At 61.4% G+C, this 19,558-nt stretch overlaps 1 protein-coding gene across 15 annotated transcripts in view; it reads right to left on the bottom strand.

The window, feature by feature from the left end:
- Positions 1 to 19,558, bottom strand: part of JPH3 (junctophilin 3) — a 171,879-nt gene that overhangs the window by 26,319 nt on the left and 126,002 nt on the right. For all 15 annotated transcript variants that reach the window (XM_058709148.1, XM_058709142.1, XM_058709143.1 and 12 more), the window contains one exon: positions 16,640 to 17,417. In XM_058709148.1, the coding sequence (XP_058565131.1) occupies positions 16,640 to 17,417 (778 nt within the window). The remainder of the gene's footprint in view (positions 1 to 16,639; positions 17,418 to 19,558) is intronic.

Genomic DNA, 19,558 nt, shown 5'->3' with positions numbered 1-19,558 from the left:
AGCCCGGCTCCCTTTCGGCAGGAACAGAACATGGCGTGGCTGCCGTGTCCTCAAGGAAAGGGGCCCAGAACTACGGTGGGTCCCGGCCATCCTGCTTCGGAAGCATCCCCGCGGGATCGGGGGGCCTCGAGGAGAACCGCACGGGGTAAACTTCACGCCACGTATACACTACGACACCGGACTTTGGACACCACTGCCACAGGCACCGAGGGCCAGAGAGGGGAGCTCGCTCTAGAGAGATCTGCCCTGAACCCCCACCCCCGACAGCCAAGTGGAGACACATACACTTCCCCCCCCCCCCCACATACTGACTCCTGTCAATCGGGGCCCCTCCACCGAGCCCTGACCTGGCCTCCAAATTTCCTCGACCCAGGGCCCTGGGCAGCCACACCGGTTGTGGACAGCGGCCAGCAGCCCCCGAGAAGCCACTCCAGACGCAGGGCAGGCCGCCTCAGGCCTTGGCCGTAGGCGCCGCAGTGTTGACACAGGTCACGGTGACAGAGATCCTGTTGTCTCCCGGCCAAGCTGCCGGCTGACCAGGTAGCAGGTGCTCAGCCAGAAGGGCAGGAACCCGAGGCCACAGCAGGGAGCAGACACGAAGCTCCAGACCCGCCTGCCGATGGCAGTTTGGGGTTCAGGTCCAGACCCCCAAGCAGGCAGCGTGAGGTAGGATGAGGTTTGGGAAGAACGGCCCCCTCGGCCCTGTCAGAATTCCCCAGGTGGAGACAGAGACAGGATCCCTGTCCAAACACCTTGGGCTCTTCCCGAAGGCAGAGAACACAGAAGTCTCCCCCCGGGTGCTCTGTGCGTGGGGTTCAAATCCCAGCCCGGCCCATCAGGAGGGTCTGTGACCTCGGGAAGTCACGCTCATCATGTGCTAAGTATTAGCCCTTGTTCATCATGTGCTAAGTATTAGCTGAGCACCTGCCCAGTGCCAGGGTCGCGCCAGGCCCCAAGACACAGCCTCACGCACAGGCAGCCTCAGCGGCCGAGGGAGGAGCGACGTGGGGCAGGTGGGCAAGACCAAGCGGGCCACACTGCCTTGCGGGGACGGGGCCAGCACAGCCCCCAGGCACTCAGGGAAGGCGGTGCCTGCACTTAACCTCGCCTCCTGGGAGGCGAGCCCAGCGGAGTGTGGACCCTGGACCCTGGCCAGTGCTAGGCCGTTAAATACTTTCCCCGGCACCCAGAAGGTTCTGACACAGGCAAAAGAGGAAATGAAAAATCAAACAGAAGCGGAGGGTGCCCAGCCCGCAGGGAGACGGAGCCTCAGCGGCAAAGTTCCTCTGCGAGGGCCCAAGCAGGAGCCAGTCTGGTGGCCTCTGTGTGACAGGACAGCTGCCGACCGAGGTCCCCCCCCACCACAAGATCTTCCAGGAGAAGGCAGAGGAGGGCCACCACAAGTGACCGAGTCCCATCTAGCCCAGAGCACCACCCCTCGGAGCCCCGAGGCTCACAGCTGACACCGGCCCCGGCCGAGGTGACCGCCAGCAACCCACCAGACACGCCCTCCAGGTGCTTGCAACAAAGAGCCACTTGTCTGCGGGGACGAGGCTGTCCGGACTCGGCGGGAATCTACCGCGAGTCTTTGCCAAGTGAGCAGCGATCATGCATGGTCACCCTGGGGCTGGGCGGAGCAGCCGTCAGAACCCACGGGAACAGCATATGCGTGCAGAGATGGGACCCAGAGCCTGGCTGGCTGGAGAATTGTTGGGTTTGATTCAGGTTCACACCAGCCTACAGGATCCCACGGTGAAAACCGCGATGCCGACTAGTGCAATCCCCAAGGGCTTCCCGGTGTCAGGGACGTGCTGAGCATTCCACGAACATCCTCCTGTCCCGTTCTGCTGCCCCAGGAGTGGTGCCTGACATACAGAGGAGGAAACTGAGGCTCTGGCCCTGCGGCCCACCATGCTTGCTCCTCACATGCGGTCAGCGGCATAAGAATTGCTTCCTTCCTGTCCCTGCTGCGTGGAGAAGCAAAGTCCTGACTTCAGGGGGCTCACAGTCCCAACCGGTTGAAAACTCTCGCGCCTCAAGACACATGCCAACACAGAGGGCTCACAGAAAGGGAGCGGCCGACTCCCTCCTCACGGTCGGGGTTGAGTTCAGAGAGGTGCATCTGAACTGCGTCTCGAGGGTTGTAGAGGAGCTCACTGGGCTGAAGGAAGGGCATTCCAGGAAGGAACAGAATGTGCGGAGGGAAAGGCTGCCCAGAGGGTGGTGGGGCACCAGTGCAGGACGTCCGCCAGGGGGTGGTAGGATCCGAGGCCAAAATTCAAGGGGGGCTGCGTTTGGGTGGAGAGTCTGGACCTTTTCCCAGAGAGCAGAATCCTCCTCTTACAGCTGATGCCCCATCTGCGGACTGCAGAGATGACCAGATGGGAGGCAGTGACGACGTGCAGGTGAGCTCTCCCAGCAGAAGTGGCTGTCATCCCCCCTCCGCACCAGCACAGACCTTCCACGCAGCTGGGCCCATCCCCCACTCAGGTCCCAGACCCCCGAGACAGGCCGCCACCGTGGTTGCCAGCTAATCTCCTGGTCATTCTGGACCTCTGTGGGCATTTGGCGGCCAGGCTGACAACCTGAAAATGCCCGGTGGGGCTGGACCCCGACTGCCTGAGCTCTCTGGTCCCCGAAACCCTCCTCTTCCCAGAGTGCCAGCAGCAGGCGCTTGGCCCCTTGGAGAGGAGCGGGCCCCACAGACCTTGCCGTGGGGCTTGGCCCCGTAGGTCACCGTGTCAAACCTGGGAGCCAGGAAACCGTAGCATCAGAACAGGCTGGAGGCCCACGGACTGGCCTGAGATAGACTGAAGAAAAGCAGTGCTGGCCGGGGGACTTGGCCCCCTCCTCTGCCTGCCCAGGTCACAGCACGTGGACTCTGATGCCGTGTGGGGCTGGCTGGGCCCGGCTCCATCCAAACAATGCAGGGCTCCAGAGGGACCGGCAGTCACGGCCCGCCTGGAGATGAGCCGGTGCACGGAGGGGCCTCCTCCCTCCGGTGCCCTGGGGGACCGGCCAGCGGCCTCGAGAGCCCCCGGCAGCCTCCCCGAGGGCTGGGCCGGCACCAGGATGGACTTCAGCTTAACCAGGTGCTCCTGAAACGGGGCAGACGGCAGCCACAACCGACCCCCGACCTCACCGAGACACGACGGCCCTTCTGTGCCCGCTGTCCTCGGAGCACGTCCACCTGGGGAGCATTCTTGCGGAAAGAAGCAAACAGCATCGGTATGCGGTGAGGCCTCCTGGTCTACCCATTCCAGCAAATCCACGGGACAGAGGAACAGGTCAAGCCCACCCTGGATGCGCTCAGCAAAACCCCAACTTTGGAAAATTCTCCAGAACTTGGTTTGCCCAAATAAACACGCTGCCAGGAGGGAGCCTGTCGCCGACACGAGACCCGGAAGGGAGATCAACCGGTGACCACAGCTGGAGCGGTGTATGTGCTTAAATCAGAATTAAAATAACTAATGAGAAAGCAAGGTAGTATGAGGGCTTGGCTGGATTTTTAAGGCTATTAGATATTGGTGCTATTTTTTCAGATGGGAGGATATTAAGCTTAGATTTCTAATTATTTTTATCTTCTTAAATGTTTATTGAGAGCGAGGGTGAGCAGGGGAGGGGCAGAGAAAGGAGGAGAGAGAGAATCCCAAGCAGGCTCCACGCTGTGAGCACAGAGCCCAACTTGGGGCTTGATCACATGACCCTGGGGATCATGACCTGAGCCAAAGTCAAGAGCTGGACGCTTGGGTGCCTGGGTGGTTCAACTGGCGCACTCTCTCTCTCAAAATAAGGAACCAAAAAGAGAGTCGGACGCCTAACCGACTGAGCCACCCAGGCACGCCCGATTACTTTTATCTTTACAGACAAGGTTTTAGGAGGCCTGGAATTTGCTCCAAAAGTAACCCTGGGGGGGGGGGGGGCGGGTCAGGGTTCAAGTGGACAAGAGGAGTCAGGAGCTCCCAGTGGCTCAAGCCAGGTGAGCGGTCCACAGTGTCACAGAATCTTCCCTCCACTTTTGCACATAATTGAGATCTTCCACGATACAAAGCCTGCATAAAAGACATGCCCACGTTCACAACAGCGGCCAGAAGGTAGATGCAAGCGGAGTGCCCGCTGGCAGGTGGACAAAACGGGGTCCACGAGCACAACGGGGGGCCGCTCAGCCATGAAAGGGAAGTGCCCCCGCCCCCCTAACACCGACAGACGTGTAGGACACCGTGCCCGGTGAAACCAGCCGTCACGACGGGATACACCCGTAGGACTCCACTTACACGAGGCCCCTGGAGGAGAAAGCAGACGGGGGGCCGGGGGCCACGCTTTCACGGACACAGAGCTGCAGTCCGGGGAGAGGAGCCGGGCCGGAGACGGTGGTGTGGGTTACACAACGCTCCGAGCGTACTCACAGCCCCTGACCGTCCACCTGAAAGTCGTTCTGGTGGGAAAAGCGCATGTCACGTGTGTTTTACCGCGAAGTTTTTAAATTAAGAAGTGTTCCTAATTGGCAGTGGCTCCCTGCCAGGTGGGGACAAGGACCTCAGGGCCTTTGATCCTCAACACTGGCTCTCCGGGTTGCCATGGGCATCTGGTGAAGCCAAGGGCCTGGGGTGGGGGTGGGGAGTGGGTCATTTCTTTCTGACTCCTGCTCCGGGAACGTGTGGCTTATGCCACCCCAGCCACAGGGACCGCCGCGCCCTTGGGAAGAAGGGGTCGGGTCCGTGGGCTGCAAGCCAGCCCTGCACGGCCACGCTGGACCCAGTGCCAACAGGGCAGGGAGGGAAATGGCTTCCTTTTAACTTTCCTTGTGACCCTAGGAAAATTCCTATTCAAGGCAGCTTTCAAAGCTGAGAGGAAGGGAGGACTCTGCCCAAGCCAAGGGCAGGTCCCATGTGCCCTGGGACCTGAGGGTGATGCCTCCCCCACAGCAGAGAAAATGAGGGGCCGAGCACCCCAGCAATGGGGTAAAGGGGTCAGAGCATGTGGACCTCCCATCCGAGGCTCTGGGAGCCCCATCTGTAGGCACGGCCTCTCGCCAGCCACAAGGGGGAGGTGTCCTCCCGCCACGGGAGGTCCGGGGGGGGGGGGCAGAGCTGGGGCTCTAACATCTACACCCATTGGGGGCCCGGGGCTAGGGGCTCAAAGGAGGAGAGTGTGGGAGCCAGAGACACTAAGGGGAGATGGGAACAGAGGTCCTCTTGCCTCCCTGGCATGCTCACGACGTCCGGGGTGCTTGGGTGGCACCGGAGTGCAGGAAGGGGTCTGGGTCCCGAGCAGTTTCAGTCTCCTGCCCCGAGGGACCCACGCTGGGGAGGCCAAGTGATAACACCACGAGTGGATGAGCTGAACAGGGTGGGGGGGAGGGACCGAGTCCCCCAGGCAACACCAGCAGAGACACTGTCCCCAGGCTCCCCAAGGAACACCGTGGGGGGGTGGACAACAAGGAACGCGGGCAGCACTCCCCAGGCCTCCAGCTCAGCTGGGCGGGGGGGGGGGGGGGGGGGGAGGGAATGACTCCAACAAACAAACGTGGCTGACGGGGAGGAGTGAGCAAACGTTAAAGCCCCAGATCGCAGGCGGTTCTCCAGGGAAGATGCACAAAAGGCCAAGTACATCGTTCTCTTGCCATCGGGGAAACATGAATCCAAATCCCACGGACCACGAGGCGGGCTGGAGGGGGGGGCATTCAGACAGACAATAACAGGAGAGTGTGAGCAGGGGAGGGGCAGAGACAGATTCAGCGGATCCCAAGCAGGCTCCCTGCTCAGCCCAGAGCCCAACCTGGGGCCTGATCACACGACCCTGGGGTCATGACCTGAGCCAAAATCAAGAGTCCGACGCTTGGGTACCTCGGTGGTTCAGCTGGTCGGGATCCTCTCTTCCTCCCTCTCTTGCCAGCAGGGACGGGAAGAAACCGAAACCCGCTTGCACTGCCGGTCAAGATGTGGAACGGGGCCGTGGCTGTGTGGCCAGTCCCCGGAAAGTTAAATGTAGGACCACCACGTGGCCCAGCAATTCCGCTCCTAGGTGCGCCCGTCCCCACAAACACCTGGCCGTGAACGTTCACAGCAGCAGGATCCATCACAAAGGTGGAAACCAGCTGTGGACGAGTGGCTAAGCACACGTGGCGATCCACACAGCAGAATGTCCCTCAGCCACAGAAGGTAACGAAGCTCTGACACCCACCACAACATGCACGAGCCTTGAGGACGTGATGCCAGTGCATCTCGACAGGAAGTGGACCGAGGCACTCCCGACTTTCATCACACACACGAAGAAACGGATCCCGGCACCTCTCCCTTCCGAAGTCTGGGCTGGGCTCGTTAGCACAGCGCTCCCATCAGGGACGAGTTCTCCCCCGCTCCGTGTCCCGTGGGGTGTCCATCCTCGACCACACCACCCCCCCCCCCACGCTGGAGGTGCACCTGTGACCCAGCGTGGTCACTCACAGCCTTTCCAGATCATTCTGACATGGGTGCTCCTCCCCTCTGGATTGAGAGCTGCAGGGTTAGGGGAGCAGGGACCTGCCGGTCTTTCCCACCTCCTGCAGGGGACCTGGTAGACAAGGGGATGAACACAGAGAGGGACAGAGCCCTGACATCATCTGAACCCCTGGATCCAGCCGTGCCTGACAGCCATGACAAGCCATGGAACAAGAGCCGCACAGCCCCTTTTCTCTTGAACCAGTTTGAGTTGGGATTCTGTCGTTTGCAGAGGAGTCCTGGTTCCGACACCAAGTCCCGCCTTACAGACATACGTCTGCAGGAACCACCGTGGCCAGAATCACTCTTCAAAGTCTCCCAAAGCAAACGTTTCGGAGCTCTGGTCACACAGACCCTTCCACAGCAGAGGCTAAGGTCAGCGACGTGCTCATGCAGCGAGGGGTTCCCATTTCCCATCCTGTGCCTTCTATCCACCACCGCCCCCCCCCCGAGGTGGTGGGGGCTTGCACGTTCAAGTAGTGGGCCCTCCCTGGATACCAGCCGTGCTGGGTGCCCCAGTGCCTGGCAGAGCCCATTGGTGGGACCTGAGAGGGGCAGGGGAGGCCCAGGTCACAGCCCGGGGGGAGTTGGCAGTGGGGGCGCTGAGCACAAAGGCTGAAGTTCAAGTGGAAGGAGCGGCTGGGGGAGGGGGGCGGGAAGGGTTTGGAGCACAGCGGCATCCGTGAGCCACAGCAGGTCCTGTCCATAACTGAGATCAACACCCTTCTGTCTCGCCAAGCCTTTGGTGAACTCCCATCACACCACATGCCTCGGGTAGGTGGTTTTTCACGGAAAACTCCAGGAAAGCTGAAGCAGGGCCCACGAGAACACAGACCCGGAGAAGAAAGGAAAGTTTTTGAGGGGGGCAAGGGGGCAGTTCTGACCCCAGCTCTCTGGAGGCAGGTGGATTCCACGGACAACAGCTGTGAGTTACCGACGCCCCCGAGCAAAAGGAACAGCGTCCATGAGCCGGGGAAGAGCCTAGCTGTGGTGTAGCCACACAGTACAGTGGGTTGGATGGGGACCCCCAGCGTCACATCCCCCTAGAGTTTCAGCATGACCTCACTCGGGACAGGGTCTTTGCAGACCTGATTAGGGGGAGGTCAGATTGAGTTAGGGTGCCCCTAAACCTGATGACCTGTCCTTGTAAGAGGGAACACTGACACAGGGAGAGGGCAAGTGAGGACACGAGCAGAGGTTGGAGGGATGCGGCCACAGCCAAGAAACACCTGGAGTCCCCAGCAGCTGGAAGAGGCAGGAAGGATCCTCCCTGGAGCCTCCGGAGGGGAGCATGTCCCCACCCCACAACTTGATTTCAGACTTCTGCCCCCAGAGCTGGGAGAGAATAGACAGACTCCTGTTGGTTCAAGCCTCCCAGTGAGGGGCATGTGGTCATGGTAGCCCCAGGGCACTCACACAAGGAAGGGTCGGGAATGTTCCCAAAAAAGAACCAACAGTCCAACGTGGCTGGAGCTCAGCAGAAACACTCCTTTCTTCCTTCAAGAACCACTCTCGGAGCGTCTGGGTGGCTCAGTTGGTTAAGCATCCGACTTTGGCTCTGGTCATGATCTCGCAGTTCATGAGGTCAAGGCCTGTGTCGGGCTCTGCGCTGAGTGATCAGAGCCTGGAGCCTGCTTCAGATTCTGTGTCCCCCTCCCTGTCCCTCCCCTGCTCATGCTCTCTCAAAAAGATTTAAAAAAAAAAAAAAAAAAAAAAAAAAAAAAAAAAAAAAAAAAAAAAAAAAAAAAAAAAAAAGAACCACTCACGGATGCCGTATCAGTCAGCTACAGTGCTGCGTAACAATCCTTTCCCAAAAGGAGGGGACCTGATCGTTCTCACCCGTGCATCTGGGTCTTCCTGGCATGGCTCATCCCCAGGTCACACGGTCATGTGCTGGCAGGGGCACAAGAAGGGTGGGGTGGGGGCACTAGATACCCTTCCCACCCCATGCCGCTGACCAAAGCACGTGGCAGAGCCTCCAACAGGAGGGACCCCAGAGTCGCACGGCAAAGGGCACGGTCAGTTGCAGGGAGGGGGGGCGGGGCTTGGAATCAGGAACAAATGTGCAGTTTGCCCCAAGTGCCTACTGGGGTCCAGGCTGGACTGAAATAAGCTTCAATAAAACAAAACTCTCCAGGTCTGACTAGTGTAGACACGGCTGTCCAAGCGCCGGGTGTGTGCTCCACTCAGGTGGGGAAACCGAGGCTCGGGGCCTGCCGAGGGTCAAGGGCAGGGGAGTTCTCTGTCCCTCTCCCTGCCTGCTCTGGCATGTCGGGGGAAGGAGAGCAGGCGTCCCTGGTTTTTCCTTGGGACCCGGCAGGCACCTGCTCGTTACAACCCGTTTTACAGAGCTGAAACGCAGGCCCCGGGAGCCTGGCCTGAGGCTGCAGACAGCAGGGCCACGCGCCCCTTCTCCCGAAGAACCGGGCTCCCGCTGCAATAGGACGGCCGGGGGGCAAGTTTAGGGGGAACACCCGGACTCACCAAGTCGGGACAGATCACCAAGACCGACCTGACGGCCCTTTCCCAGGGCCTCGTAAAAGGCACCGGGCTCTCTCGAGAGGAGGTGAACTCAGGGGAAGGCAGGTTAAACGGCCCCCAGGACACCCGGCCCCGGGCTCGCCTGGACTCGGCCAGCATGGGGCTGGCTTCCGGTCTCCCGCGTCACCCAAGCTGCCAGTGGCAGAGTCCCAGGCTCCGTGCGTTCCGTCAAGTGCCACAAGTGGAACAAAGCGGACAACGAGCCCAATCACGTCCGACAGCCCATGTCCCGACCCCACGTGCGAGGGTGGGGCACCACAGGGTGAGGTGCAGGGGGGAGGTGCGGGCACCTGCCAGGCACACAGACAGAAGGCACTGGCCACAGGCCCGAGCTCGAGCCCCCGCACCTCTGGGATGGAACCCAAGGTTGGCAGGTGCACGCGGCCAGCCCCGACCCGGCCCCTTCCCGGGATCCGGCACCCCACTCCCCAGTCTCTCACGGTTTCCACGTCGGGAGGCCAGAGCCGGAACAGATGGCTCTCGCCCACCCGAAGGCCTCTCCTAGCAGGTGGCCGGCCCTCCCCGGGCAGCAGGAAGCTCGTGTACCCTGCAGAGAGCACCCAGCTCTGCAGGGACCGGGAGAGCTGGCTGCCCGGTGGGGTGGGAAGGGGACAGGCGTGACCCTTCTGGAGAGGGACCGCAGGTGACGCACCCTGCCCTCAGGCAGAGGTCTCCACACACACGGTGGCTTTAACGTGCACTCATGGCCTGACTCTAGAGGGCAGAAACCAGAGTCTCAGTGGGTGCAAGTCACAGCGTGGGCAGGGCTGATTCCTTCCAGAGGCAGGGGGGACATGGGGGGGGGTAGCTCTGTGACCCCGTGCACTCCTCCTGTGGGGACCTAATCTTGCATGACCCCCTCCTCTCAAAATCCTTCACCACACCTGCCACGGAAGGTTGCGTACCCACCGGGCCCAGAGGACTGTGAGGACAGGGTCTCTGGGGCACGGTCAGCCTGCGGCAGAAGGAAACCGCTGGATGACGGCGCTCAGCCAGGACTGCCCTGCGGGCCACCCCCCCCCCCCCCAGGGTAAATCAGGGCAGCCTTCCCGCCAGGCCACCTGGCAGCACCACCAGCAACTTGAAACGCACGCGGCTCCCAGCCGGCAGCGGCTGCTCTGGGAGGCTACACTGCGGGAATGTGCAAGCCGGCAGCCCAGCGGACGGGCGACCACAGCTCCTGCAGCCGCGTCTGCAAGACTGAGCAATCAGACGCACCCCCAACACTCATTCACAGAGTCCGGGGTGGACCGGCACGGTGCATCCGTGCTCCCCAATATCGTGTAGCCGCTGGCGAAACACACAGGTCTGGACACCCTGAAACGGAAAGACGTCCTTGACAGAAGGGGTAGAAAAGACAAACGAGAGAACACCGCGGACAGCGCAGTCCCATGCCTGTAACGGGAAACCACGAGGGGGTGATATCCGCCTCCGCATCCAGGCGGAGAGAAGCCTGACAAAAATGTGCACGGTCCCCTTGTCCACGGTTTCAGTGAGCCCGTCGACCGAGGTCTGGAAGCACAGGATCCCCTTCTGACGTGTGGTCAGGGGTCCGTGGTGGCCTAAGGTTTGTCACATACCCCTGTCATTCGGAGCACTTGGCCTCCTCTGGGGGCATTTCAGCATCCGCGTCACGAGAAGGGGACAAGAGGTCCTGAGAGAGACGACGTTCACGTAACTTTTATCAGTGTTGCTGCGGATGTTCTGTTTTATCGTTCGTCTCTGCCGTAGCCTGACTCGTAAACTAAACTTCCTTGTAGGTGTGACGTCCAGGAAGACACGCAGCATGGACAGGGTCGGGTTGGATCGGCTCAGCTCCTATCCACGGTCTCAGGCATCCACTGCGGGTCTTGGGAACTGTCCCCCTGTGGCTGGTCGGTTGGGGGTGGGGGGTCGCTCTAATTCCCTCTAAGGAGATGAACCAGTCTGGGCATGACAGTTACGTTACACCAATCCGTTTTATGGTTTTAATATTTTTTTTGCGGAGGTATCACTTTCATAAAAATTAATGTTAAAAAAAAGAACCCCCCCCGCCCCGGCCCCCAACTTCAGATCCTGGAAAGTTTTGTCTCCTTCAAGAAGGAAGCATGCCTCAGGTAACCTCCTGGCAGAGGACTCCGCCTCCCTGCCCGCATGCTGTACCGACCCCTCAGGAACGTCCTAGAGCAGGTCCAGATCTCACAGAGGCCGGGAAGCCAGGGTGCACGGCGGAGGGTGCCGAGGCCCCGGTGCAGACACACCAGCTCGCTGGGCATACAGCAGGCGCTCAAGCAGGGGCTGGGGAGTTGGGACCCCCTCCCAGAACAGGCCTCCCTGAGGTTTTGTACACCAAGTCCTCCCTGTCCTAGCGACCACGGTCTATTTAGAGAGCATTTTGCAGAAGCCAGCCAGCCCCCCCCCCCATATCCACAAGTGAGGGGGGGGGTCCCAGAACGCGGCCCAGGCCCGAAGGGGCAATACCCTGGCAGTGCGTCTAGTCCTGACTGTGCCGCTGCCCGGCTCGGAGACCTGGGCACCCCACCCTCAGCATCGGGGCAGCTCTCGGCTATGCCGTCCACGTGCCTCACCTCCCCAGCTCCCGTCCAGAGCAGCCGGTCTGCCCGACGGAAGGATCTGGACAGTGGTGAGCAGGGAGCCCCGTCTATCTGAGTGTGGGAGGGGGACAGCCGTCTGCGTGTCAAGAATGGCCTCGGCCACCTAAGTGCCCGGTCAGGGTCCCTCCAATCTCCCCCCACCCACGATTCTCACTCAGCCAAGCGTCACACAACTCGGACCCCAGCTGACAGCCAGCACGCGCACCCGTCCGCCCCAATGACCCAGCCAGCTCAGTGCCCAGGAACAGGCGTCCTCAGCCACCCAGCCACCTCACCCCCAGGGCGTCCCAGCAAGGCCCCGTGTCCTGCCCACACGCCCAGGCCCAGCTGGGGCTGCTCCCGCAGGAGAGTCCCCCTCAAACGGCACAGCTGCCCCACACCCCCCGGGAAGCTGCCGCCTCCCAGCGCCAGAGGAAGCTGTCCCCGACCATGAGAGCAGGTGGGCCCCAAGCAGCCACACATTCATCCAAAGCACGGCTGTTACACAGATGCCACGTGACCGAGCCACACACACGGTTCCAGGCACCAGGCATCCAGGGATCCAGGGATCCAGGGACAAGACCACACGTGGCCCCGACGTTATGTTCCAACAGAACAAGATAAAACTTCAAAGACTTGGTGCCCCCTTTGACAGCTCTCCTCCACTGCCAGAGGCAGCAGCCAGGGACACCGGCTCACGACCACCACCCAGGTGCGGGCTCTCCCTCCCCAGGTGAGGGGTGCCCCCTCCCCGCCCTCGCCTAGTGGTCACAGCTGGGGGCTCACAGCCCTCGCCCTGCCGCCTTCTCCAGCACCATCCACCAGCCCCGGCCGCTGGGAGGTGTCCCGGGGCCACCACAGGGCAGGAGGCGGACCGGCCCACCCCCAGCTGGGTTTCTACCAGCTCTTTCCTCCTGGGGGGTGGGGGGGGGGGCCAGGATCGCTGCACGACACAGGGCAGCTGCTGGACACTCACGTGTGGCAGCCTTCGGGCCAGGCGTCCTGCACACCGTCTTCTTGACTAGCAGGGACACGTTTGCGTTTTCACCACAGGCTGGTCCCTGGGAGGACCAGCCCCTCTGGTGAGATCACAGCTGGCAGGTCCCGTGCCCTGGGCCAGGGCACAGCCAGGAGCACCGGGATGGACTGGTCATGCCTGCTGCGGGCACCGGGAGGGTGGAAGGAGGGAGGCAGGCACAGAAGAGACAGACCTGCCATCCCGTTCAGGACGCTCCAGGGGAGCGCCCGAGTGTATGAGGACGGGAGGCGTCTATGCTGTGGGCGGTCAGAACACACATGCTGGAAGCAGTTCCCAGGGGGCGCTCAGGGGTGTCCCATTGGCAACAGGGTGGCATCCATCTATCACGGACCCTGTCACCGGCACGCACAACCGGGCAGACATAACTTGGCAGGAAGTCCCAGGTGAAGGACAGCAGCGCCTTGCGCTCAGACCTCGGCGGCCCAGGCAGACCAACCTGGGACCCTCCAACGCCTCTGCCCTGCGGGCCTCCTGTCAGAAGCGCTGGAGGCTCCCAGCATCCCCCGGGGGCTCATGAAGAATGAATGCAGGTTCTCGGGCCCCACCCGGACCCCCCGAAGCAGCTCTAGGGTGGGGCCCGGCCGTGGGAGTTTTATACACCACCAGGTGCTGGCGACACCGGACGTGGCCTGGAAAGCTTTGAAGAGCAGAGCCAAGGCGGCACCTGACAAGGTCCCGGCCTCTCTGGGTGGCTGGCCTCAGCGTGACTGGGGGTCACAGGCAATCCCCTGTACAGAGGTGGGGGCTGAGATCTGGCTGCAGACACGCCCCCACCCCCACAGCCCCCTTGGCTGTATGACCCAGAGACCGGGACCACGGGTCAGAATGCCACCCCCACCACGTTTCCCAGGAAAGCCTGTGTGCCTGTCCCCTCCCTCCACAGCTGCCCCCCCCCGCCCCGTGAGCTGACCCCCGCACCCCCCCGGGGAGGGTCCTGGGCACCCCGATGAGGACCCGGCCAGGGCCCAAGGAGGGAGCGGTGGCCCCTCTCTGTTCCTGTTGTCTCGGCCTGGCCGTCTCTTGGCTGTGACAATGACCAGGGTCCTCCTGGGTTTAGCTCCACCGCAGCCGCCGAGGCCACTTTCACGCTCCAGTGGAGGGCGGGCCTTGGGGCCTCTGGGACGCTGGCCCAGCTTTCGTGTGGGCTGCGCTGTCCAAGCAGAGTTAGGAAAAAAGAGGGAACTGGCCTGTCAGCCCACTGAGACAATGCAGGAAGCAGGGCTTCATCCTGCGCCTCGAAGGGAGGCTTCTTATCCCGAACCCTATTGCAGGGATAGAGGACGTGGTCACCCCTGCCTCCAGTGGGTGGCCCTGGACACCAAGAGGCCCACACAGCTCAGTCACGGCGCAAATGTGCAGACACACCCACTCCCCGCCCCCCACCCCCACCCACCGAGAGGTCTTGGGGTCAGAGGGGAAGGGGAGGGGCTGGCATGGTCCGGGGGAGGGTGACAGTGCCGTGCACCAGCCCCACGCAGGCTGAGGGCACCGTGTGTCACTGCATCCCGTCCCTCAACGGGGAACCCAGCCCAGAGAGGGGAAGCATCTTCCCCAGGCTGCTCAGCAGTGATGGGCCTGAGCCAGACCAGGGTCCACACGCTCCCTGAGCTGGCACCCGGGTTCTCAGACCTTCGCTGCAGGCAGGGGCCATTAGTCCCACTTCAGAGACGAGGAAACCGAGGCTCAGAGGTTGAAACCAGCCCCAAGCGGAGCTCCTCAGGCATGTGGACTCTGACCTTTGCCCACAACACAGTCTCGACTCTTTCATGGGACCCAGCGCCCCGTTTCTGTGGGATCTGTCAGAAAACCACCCCGTGTGCCATATCCTCAGTCCCGAGGAAGTTCTCCTGGTCGCTAGACTTTAAAGTCATTTCTGCAGACTCTCCCGCGTCCTCACCCTACCTCACGGACCCTGGGCCAAGAACTAAGCCACAGGCCAGAGACGAGCTGCCATGAGGGGACACCCTGGGTCCTTGACGACACTGTCCCCCAGCCCTGTAACTACCTCTCATCCGTGGAGGTCAACAAAATAAACCAAATGCAAAAGGTGAAGGAATGAATGACAGACAGGAAGGCAGGAAATACAGCCAGATGCCAGCCAGAGTCTGGATGGCGCAGCAGACCGGGGCTCGTGACGCCTGCTTGCTCTTACGATCTGTGTTCCAATTTTTCTATACGAGAGACTGTCACATTTATACTGGAAGAAATAACATGAAACCTAATTTCATCTTAACCCCCCAGGGGAGTGGTCATAAATGCTGCTTCGGTTTCTTTCCAGGCCTGAACGTACCTGGGGGGAGGCGAGAGGGGGCGAACAGCCATCTTGGACCTCGGTGCTCAGGCAGGGACTCCACTTTTCTCTTGGCTTCTTAGAAAGGATTTTGTTTCCCTCTAAAACCTGGGATGTTGGGAGCAGTTCATATTCTGGCAATAAACGGCACGTACCAGTTTTGTTCGCACTATTCAAAGCTCATTGAAAACTAGAACCACACACACTAAAACCTTAATTAGCAAAGTTGGGAAGTTTTCCTGCCCCTGGCCAGGAACACAGAATCATCCAGAAAGACGCTGGGGTCTGTCCTCCCAGAAGCCTCCTGCCCAGGCAGCCGAGGGCTCCATCCCTGAGCACCTCGGGGTAAGACCCCCAGGTCCCACCCTGACCCAGGAAAGCACACGCGGGACAGGAGGCTCTCAGGTGACTCAAATCAGGAATGGTTTCTTTAGAGCCCAGGCACGTGGCCTCCGGGGGGCCCTTGGCTTTCAACAGGGCCACTTCCTCCCAGCTGCAAGTGGTCCCTGCCGTCCACGGCCTCGCCGCTCAGGCAACCTACATCTGCAGCTCCCAGGGAGCCAGGCCCTGAGCCCCTTCTCCAGCTCTGAAGCCCCCACCCTGCACCAACACCAAAGCCACCTTGAATTCCAACGTGGCACCTGCCAACAGCCAACTCGAAACCGATGTTAAGTGCCCGCCAGCCCTGCAGAACCCCGAACTCAGTAAGGGCCGCGTCTCCCAACGGCCTTTGCCCACAGCACCAAGTCTTACACGGACCCCTTTCCGGGCGCCCCCAGCCAGTCCCTGCAGTTAGGACTGTGTCCTGGGGCCCGTGGACAGCCAAGACAGCTTCCTCCCTCCCCCGTGTCCTTGCAGGGCTAGATGCGCAGCCTGGGGACATCACACTTTTGTCTCCCCAGAACAGCCCACCTCCTTTATCCCTCAACACCTCTCCTTGAACACCAGCACTCAAAACAGATAAAGGAGACACTGTCCTGTCGGATGGAAGGCCGCAGGGCCCAGAACCTCCTCAGATCATCCACTGCTTTGCGGCCCCCCCACCTCCCCGAGAACCGCCGAGGAACCCCGAGTTCCTGCGCACTGCCTCCCCGAGAACCTCCGAGCAGCCCCGAATTCTTGTGTCCGCCCCCCCACCCCGCCCAGAACCTCCAAGGAGCCCCGAGTTCTTGCATGCCCCCCCACCTCCAGAGAACCTACAAGGAGCCCCTGGTCCTTGTGCCCCCCACCTCCCTGAAAACTCCAAGGAGCCCCTAGTTCTTGTGTCTCCCCACACCCCCCACCCGAGAACCTCCGAGGAGCCCCGAGTTCTTGTGCCCTCCCTGAGAACCGCCGGGGAACCCCGAGTTCCCGCGCACCGCCTCCCCAAGAACCTCCGAGGAGCCCCGAGAACCTCTGAGGAGCTCCGAGTTCTTGTGCCCTCCCCCGAGAACTGCCGAGGAACCCCGAGTTCCCACGCACCGCCTCCCCGAGAATCTCCGAGGAGCCCCGAGTTCTTGCACACAGCCTCCCCACCCGAGAACCGCCAAGGAACCCCGGGTTTCCGCGCACCGCCTCCCCGAGAACCTCCGAGAACCTCCGAGGAACGCCGAGTTCTCGTGCCCTCCCCGCGAACCTCCGAGGAGCCCCGAGTTCCAGCGGGCACAGTCCGGAAACACCAGCGCCGCGCCCCGAGCGGCCCGGGCCCCGCCGCCCTGCACGCCCGCGCCCCTCCTACCTGGAGGCCGCGATCTCCGCCTTCTGCTTGGCGATGGTGGCGGCCCGCTCGGCGGCCTCCACGGCCCGGTCCACCTTCTCGCGGATCTTGCTGGCGCGCAGCGGGATGAGGTTCTTGCGCTTGCCGCTCACGAGGACGTTCTGCTTGTACTTGCCCTCCTCCTTGGTGCCGTCGGGGAACGTCATGCAGCCGTAGCCGTGCCGCCGGTTGCCGGCCCACTCGCCCTCGTACTTGAGCCCGTCCGAGCGCTGGCTCACCCCGAAGCCCGAGCGCTTGTCGCTCTTCCACTCGCCCACGTAGGTCTCGGTGGTGGTGGCGTCGATGTCGTCCTCGATGACCGCCAGCTCGGCCTCGCCCTCGCCCAGGCTGATGGTGGAGTGGATGTCGCTGGCGGTGGAGCTGACGGTGCTCATGCCGGCCTCGCTGCGGAATGAGCTCTGCTTGCTGCGCTGGCTGGCCAGGCTGCTCTTGGACTCGGACTTGCGCAGCTTCAGGCCGCTCAGCAGCGAGCGCCGGAACAGCCCCTTCTTCTTGCTCTTGAGGCTGTCGGAGTCGCTGTGCGCCACGAGCACGAAGCCCCCTCGGGACACGGCCGGGCTGCCGGCCGCCGCCGGGGACGCGTCGGGGTGCAGCGCGGCGCCGTTGGTGTGCTCGCTGCGCAGGGAGTTGATGGACGTCCTCAGGGGCGAGCGGATGACGGCCGCCATGCCGTAGGGGACGCTCTGCCGCACACCGTAGCCCTGGCGCATGCCGCCGGCCCACTGGCCCTGGTAGGTCCCTGCGGAGACAGCGGAGAGAGGGGTGAGCCCCCCGCAGGACCACGGGGGTCGGTGGGGGGGGGGGGGGGACACCGTGGGTTGCCTGAGACATCTTGGCACTGTTCGCGTTGAGGCAGACGGACCGCCGACGGCAGAGAACCCTTGAGCCCTGCTTCCTACAGCTGCACCTCGAGCTCTTACAAGTTGCGGAGGGAGAAGGGGGGTGGCCGAGTCTCATACAGAGTCAGCTGTGAACAAAGAGCTCTCCCTGCACAGGGACAAAGGCCCAGCCCTGAGAAGACAGGGAGAGGACGCAGCCAAGGAGAGGGAAGCACGTTAGCGAGCGACCCCAACAGTTGTGGGGTCCGGGAGTCCAGCTACAGGGACACAGGTCCAGGCCACAAACCCAGTACAAGCAGGTGGGGGCGGGAGGGGGTTGGAAGGGTTTGGAAGACAAATGGGAACTTAATTAAGGTATTGCAGTCCGCAGACCAGACGTCCCCAAAAGAATCAAAAGCAGAAGCTCCAAAGAAGCATTTGCACACCCACGTTCACAGCAGTATAATTGAGATGGCCAGCAGGTGGGAACAACCTGAGGGCCCATCCATGGATGGACAGATAACCTAGGGTCTATCCATACAGTGGAATATTATCTAGCCGTTAAACTCTGACACCCGCTACGGCAGGGATGAACCGTGACGACTTTACGCTCGGTGAAAGGAGCCAGTCACAGAAGGACAAATACCGCAATCACATTTACACGACCCCCTTCCAGTAGTCAAGTTCACAGACAGAAGAACGGCAGGTGCCAGGGGCGGGGGTGGGGGCAGAGGGAGGCACAGAAAGTTGTTGAATGGGGTCAGTTTCTATTCGGGGTGACAGAGAAGTTTTGAAAGTAGACAGAGGTGACGGTGGCACAACATTGTCAATGTAACGTGACTGACCCGCGCGCTTGAAGAGCGATCAAAATTGCAGATTTTATTATATATGTAATATCCGAAGAGAAGAGGATAAAAAGGAAAAATAAAGCGGCAAAACCAGGCTTGTGTTGCTCTGCTCACTGATCGTGTGATGGGAACCTCTCTGACCCTCAGTCTCCTCATCAATAGAGGGGGGGATGAAAACCCTACGGTTCCTAGAGTCACTTCCAGGCCTCAGCTAGGCACCACTGAGGGGCTCCCCACCCCGGAAGGGCTTCTCAGTGAAAATGGCAGGGGGGGGGGCTGTTCCCCTTCCTCTCCCAACTCACTGTCACAGAAGCAACATACAGGTTTTCTCTGCCCCGTAGTGTTTTCATAAAAAAAAACTGGAAAAGCCACCATTTCAAACTCAAGGGGTTTCCACGTGATAACTCAGTTCTGGTTTCTCCTAAAAAAAATTACAGGATCTGGCAACCCTGGATCTTGGTCCTCTAGACAGAACATCCCTAAAGGATGTCAGCCGTCGATATGCCACTACCCACTACGGTCACCCACAGCCCCCAAGTCAGAACAGGTCCTCACCCTCCAAGGGCTCATCTGAGACCTTATCCGTGCAGCCTGCCCTTACTTAATCCCCACCCCGCCGTCCAGATCCCACCCACTCCAGCCCAGCTGGAGCCCCCTCCCGACACCTAGGCTACCCCAGCCCACGGAGCCGACCACACAGGACGTCCGGCATTCCACAGGCGGACTCTGGAGAGTGCCTGGATCCTTCCACGTTTGCAGGACACATCCGCCTGCGGAACCAGGCTGCCAGCTCCCCAGAGAGTAAGGGCCTTGTATTCTAGACCCGTTATTCTCATGACTCATGCCCGGGGTGGGAAGACACGTAGCCAGGACAAAGGACCAGGGAGCCTTTTGCTCCAGCAGACAGCAGCCTGTCCATTTAAAAAGTGCCCCACAACACAGGTGCTTTCTAGAAGCAGGGCACGGTTCTTGGGAACCTATCCTATGGGGCAGGCCGAGGGAGGGCGGCCTCAGCTGTACATGCACTTCAGCCCGATCCCATGGAACTCCTCCCACCCGGCGGGGAGGGCTTCTGTACCCCCACCCGGGTCAGTCATCTGGTAACCACAAAGCCGGGTGGGGGTGCACCCCACTAGGGGAAGCAGCCCCGGGCCCAGGGCCTTAACTCGGGGAAATACAGTGCAGCAAGGGCTCTCCCCTCCTCCCACCCCTGC

The sequence above is a fragment of the Neofelis nebulosa genome, chromosome 17, assembly GCF_028018385.1.
Source record: "Neofelis nebulosa isolate mNeoNeb1 chromosome 17, mNeoNeb1.pri, whole genome shotgun sequence".
Lineage (NCBI taxonomy): Eukaryota > Metazoa > Chordata > Mammalia > Carnivora > Felidae > Neofelis > Neofelis nebulosa.
Note: the sequence above shows the minus strand (reverse complement) of the source record. Positions and strands in the feature narration are given on the sequence as shown.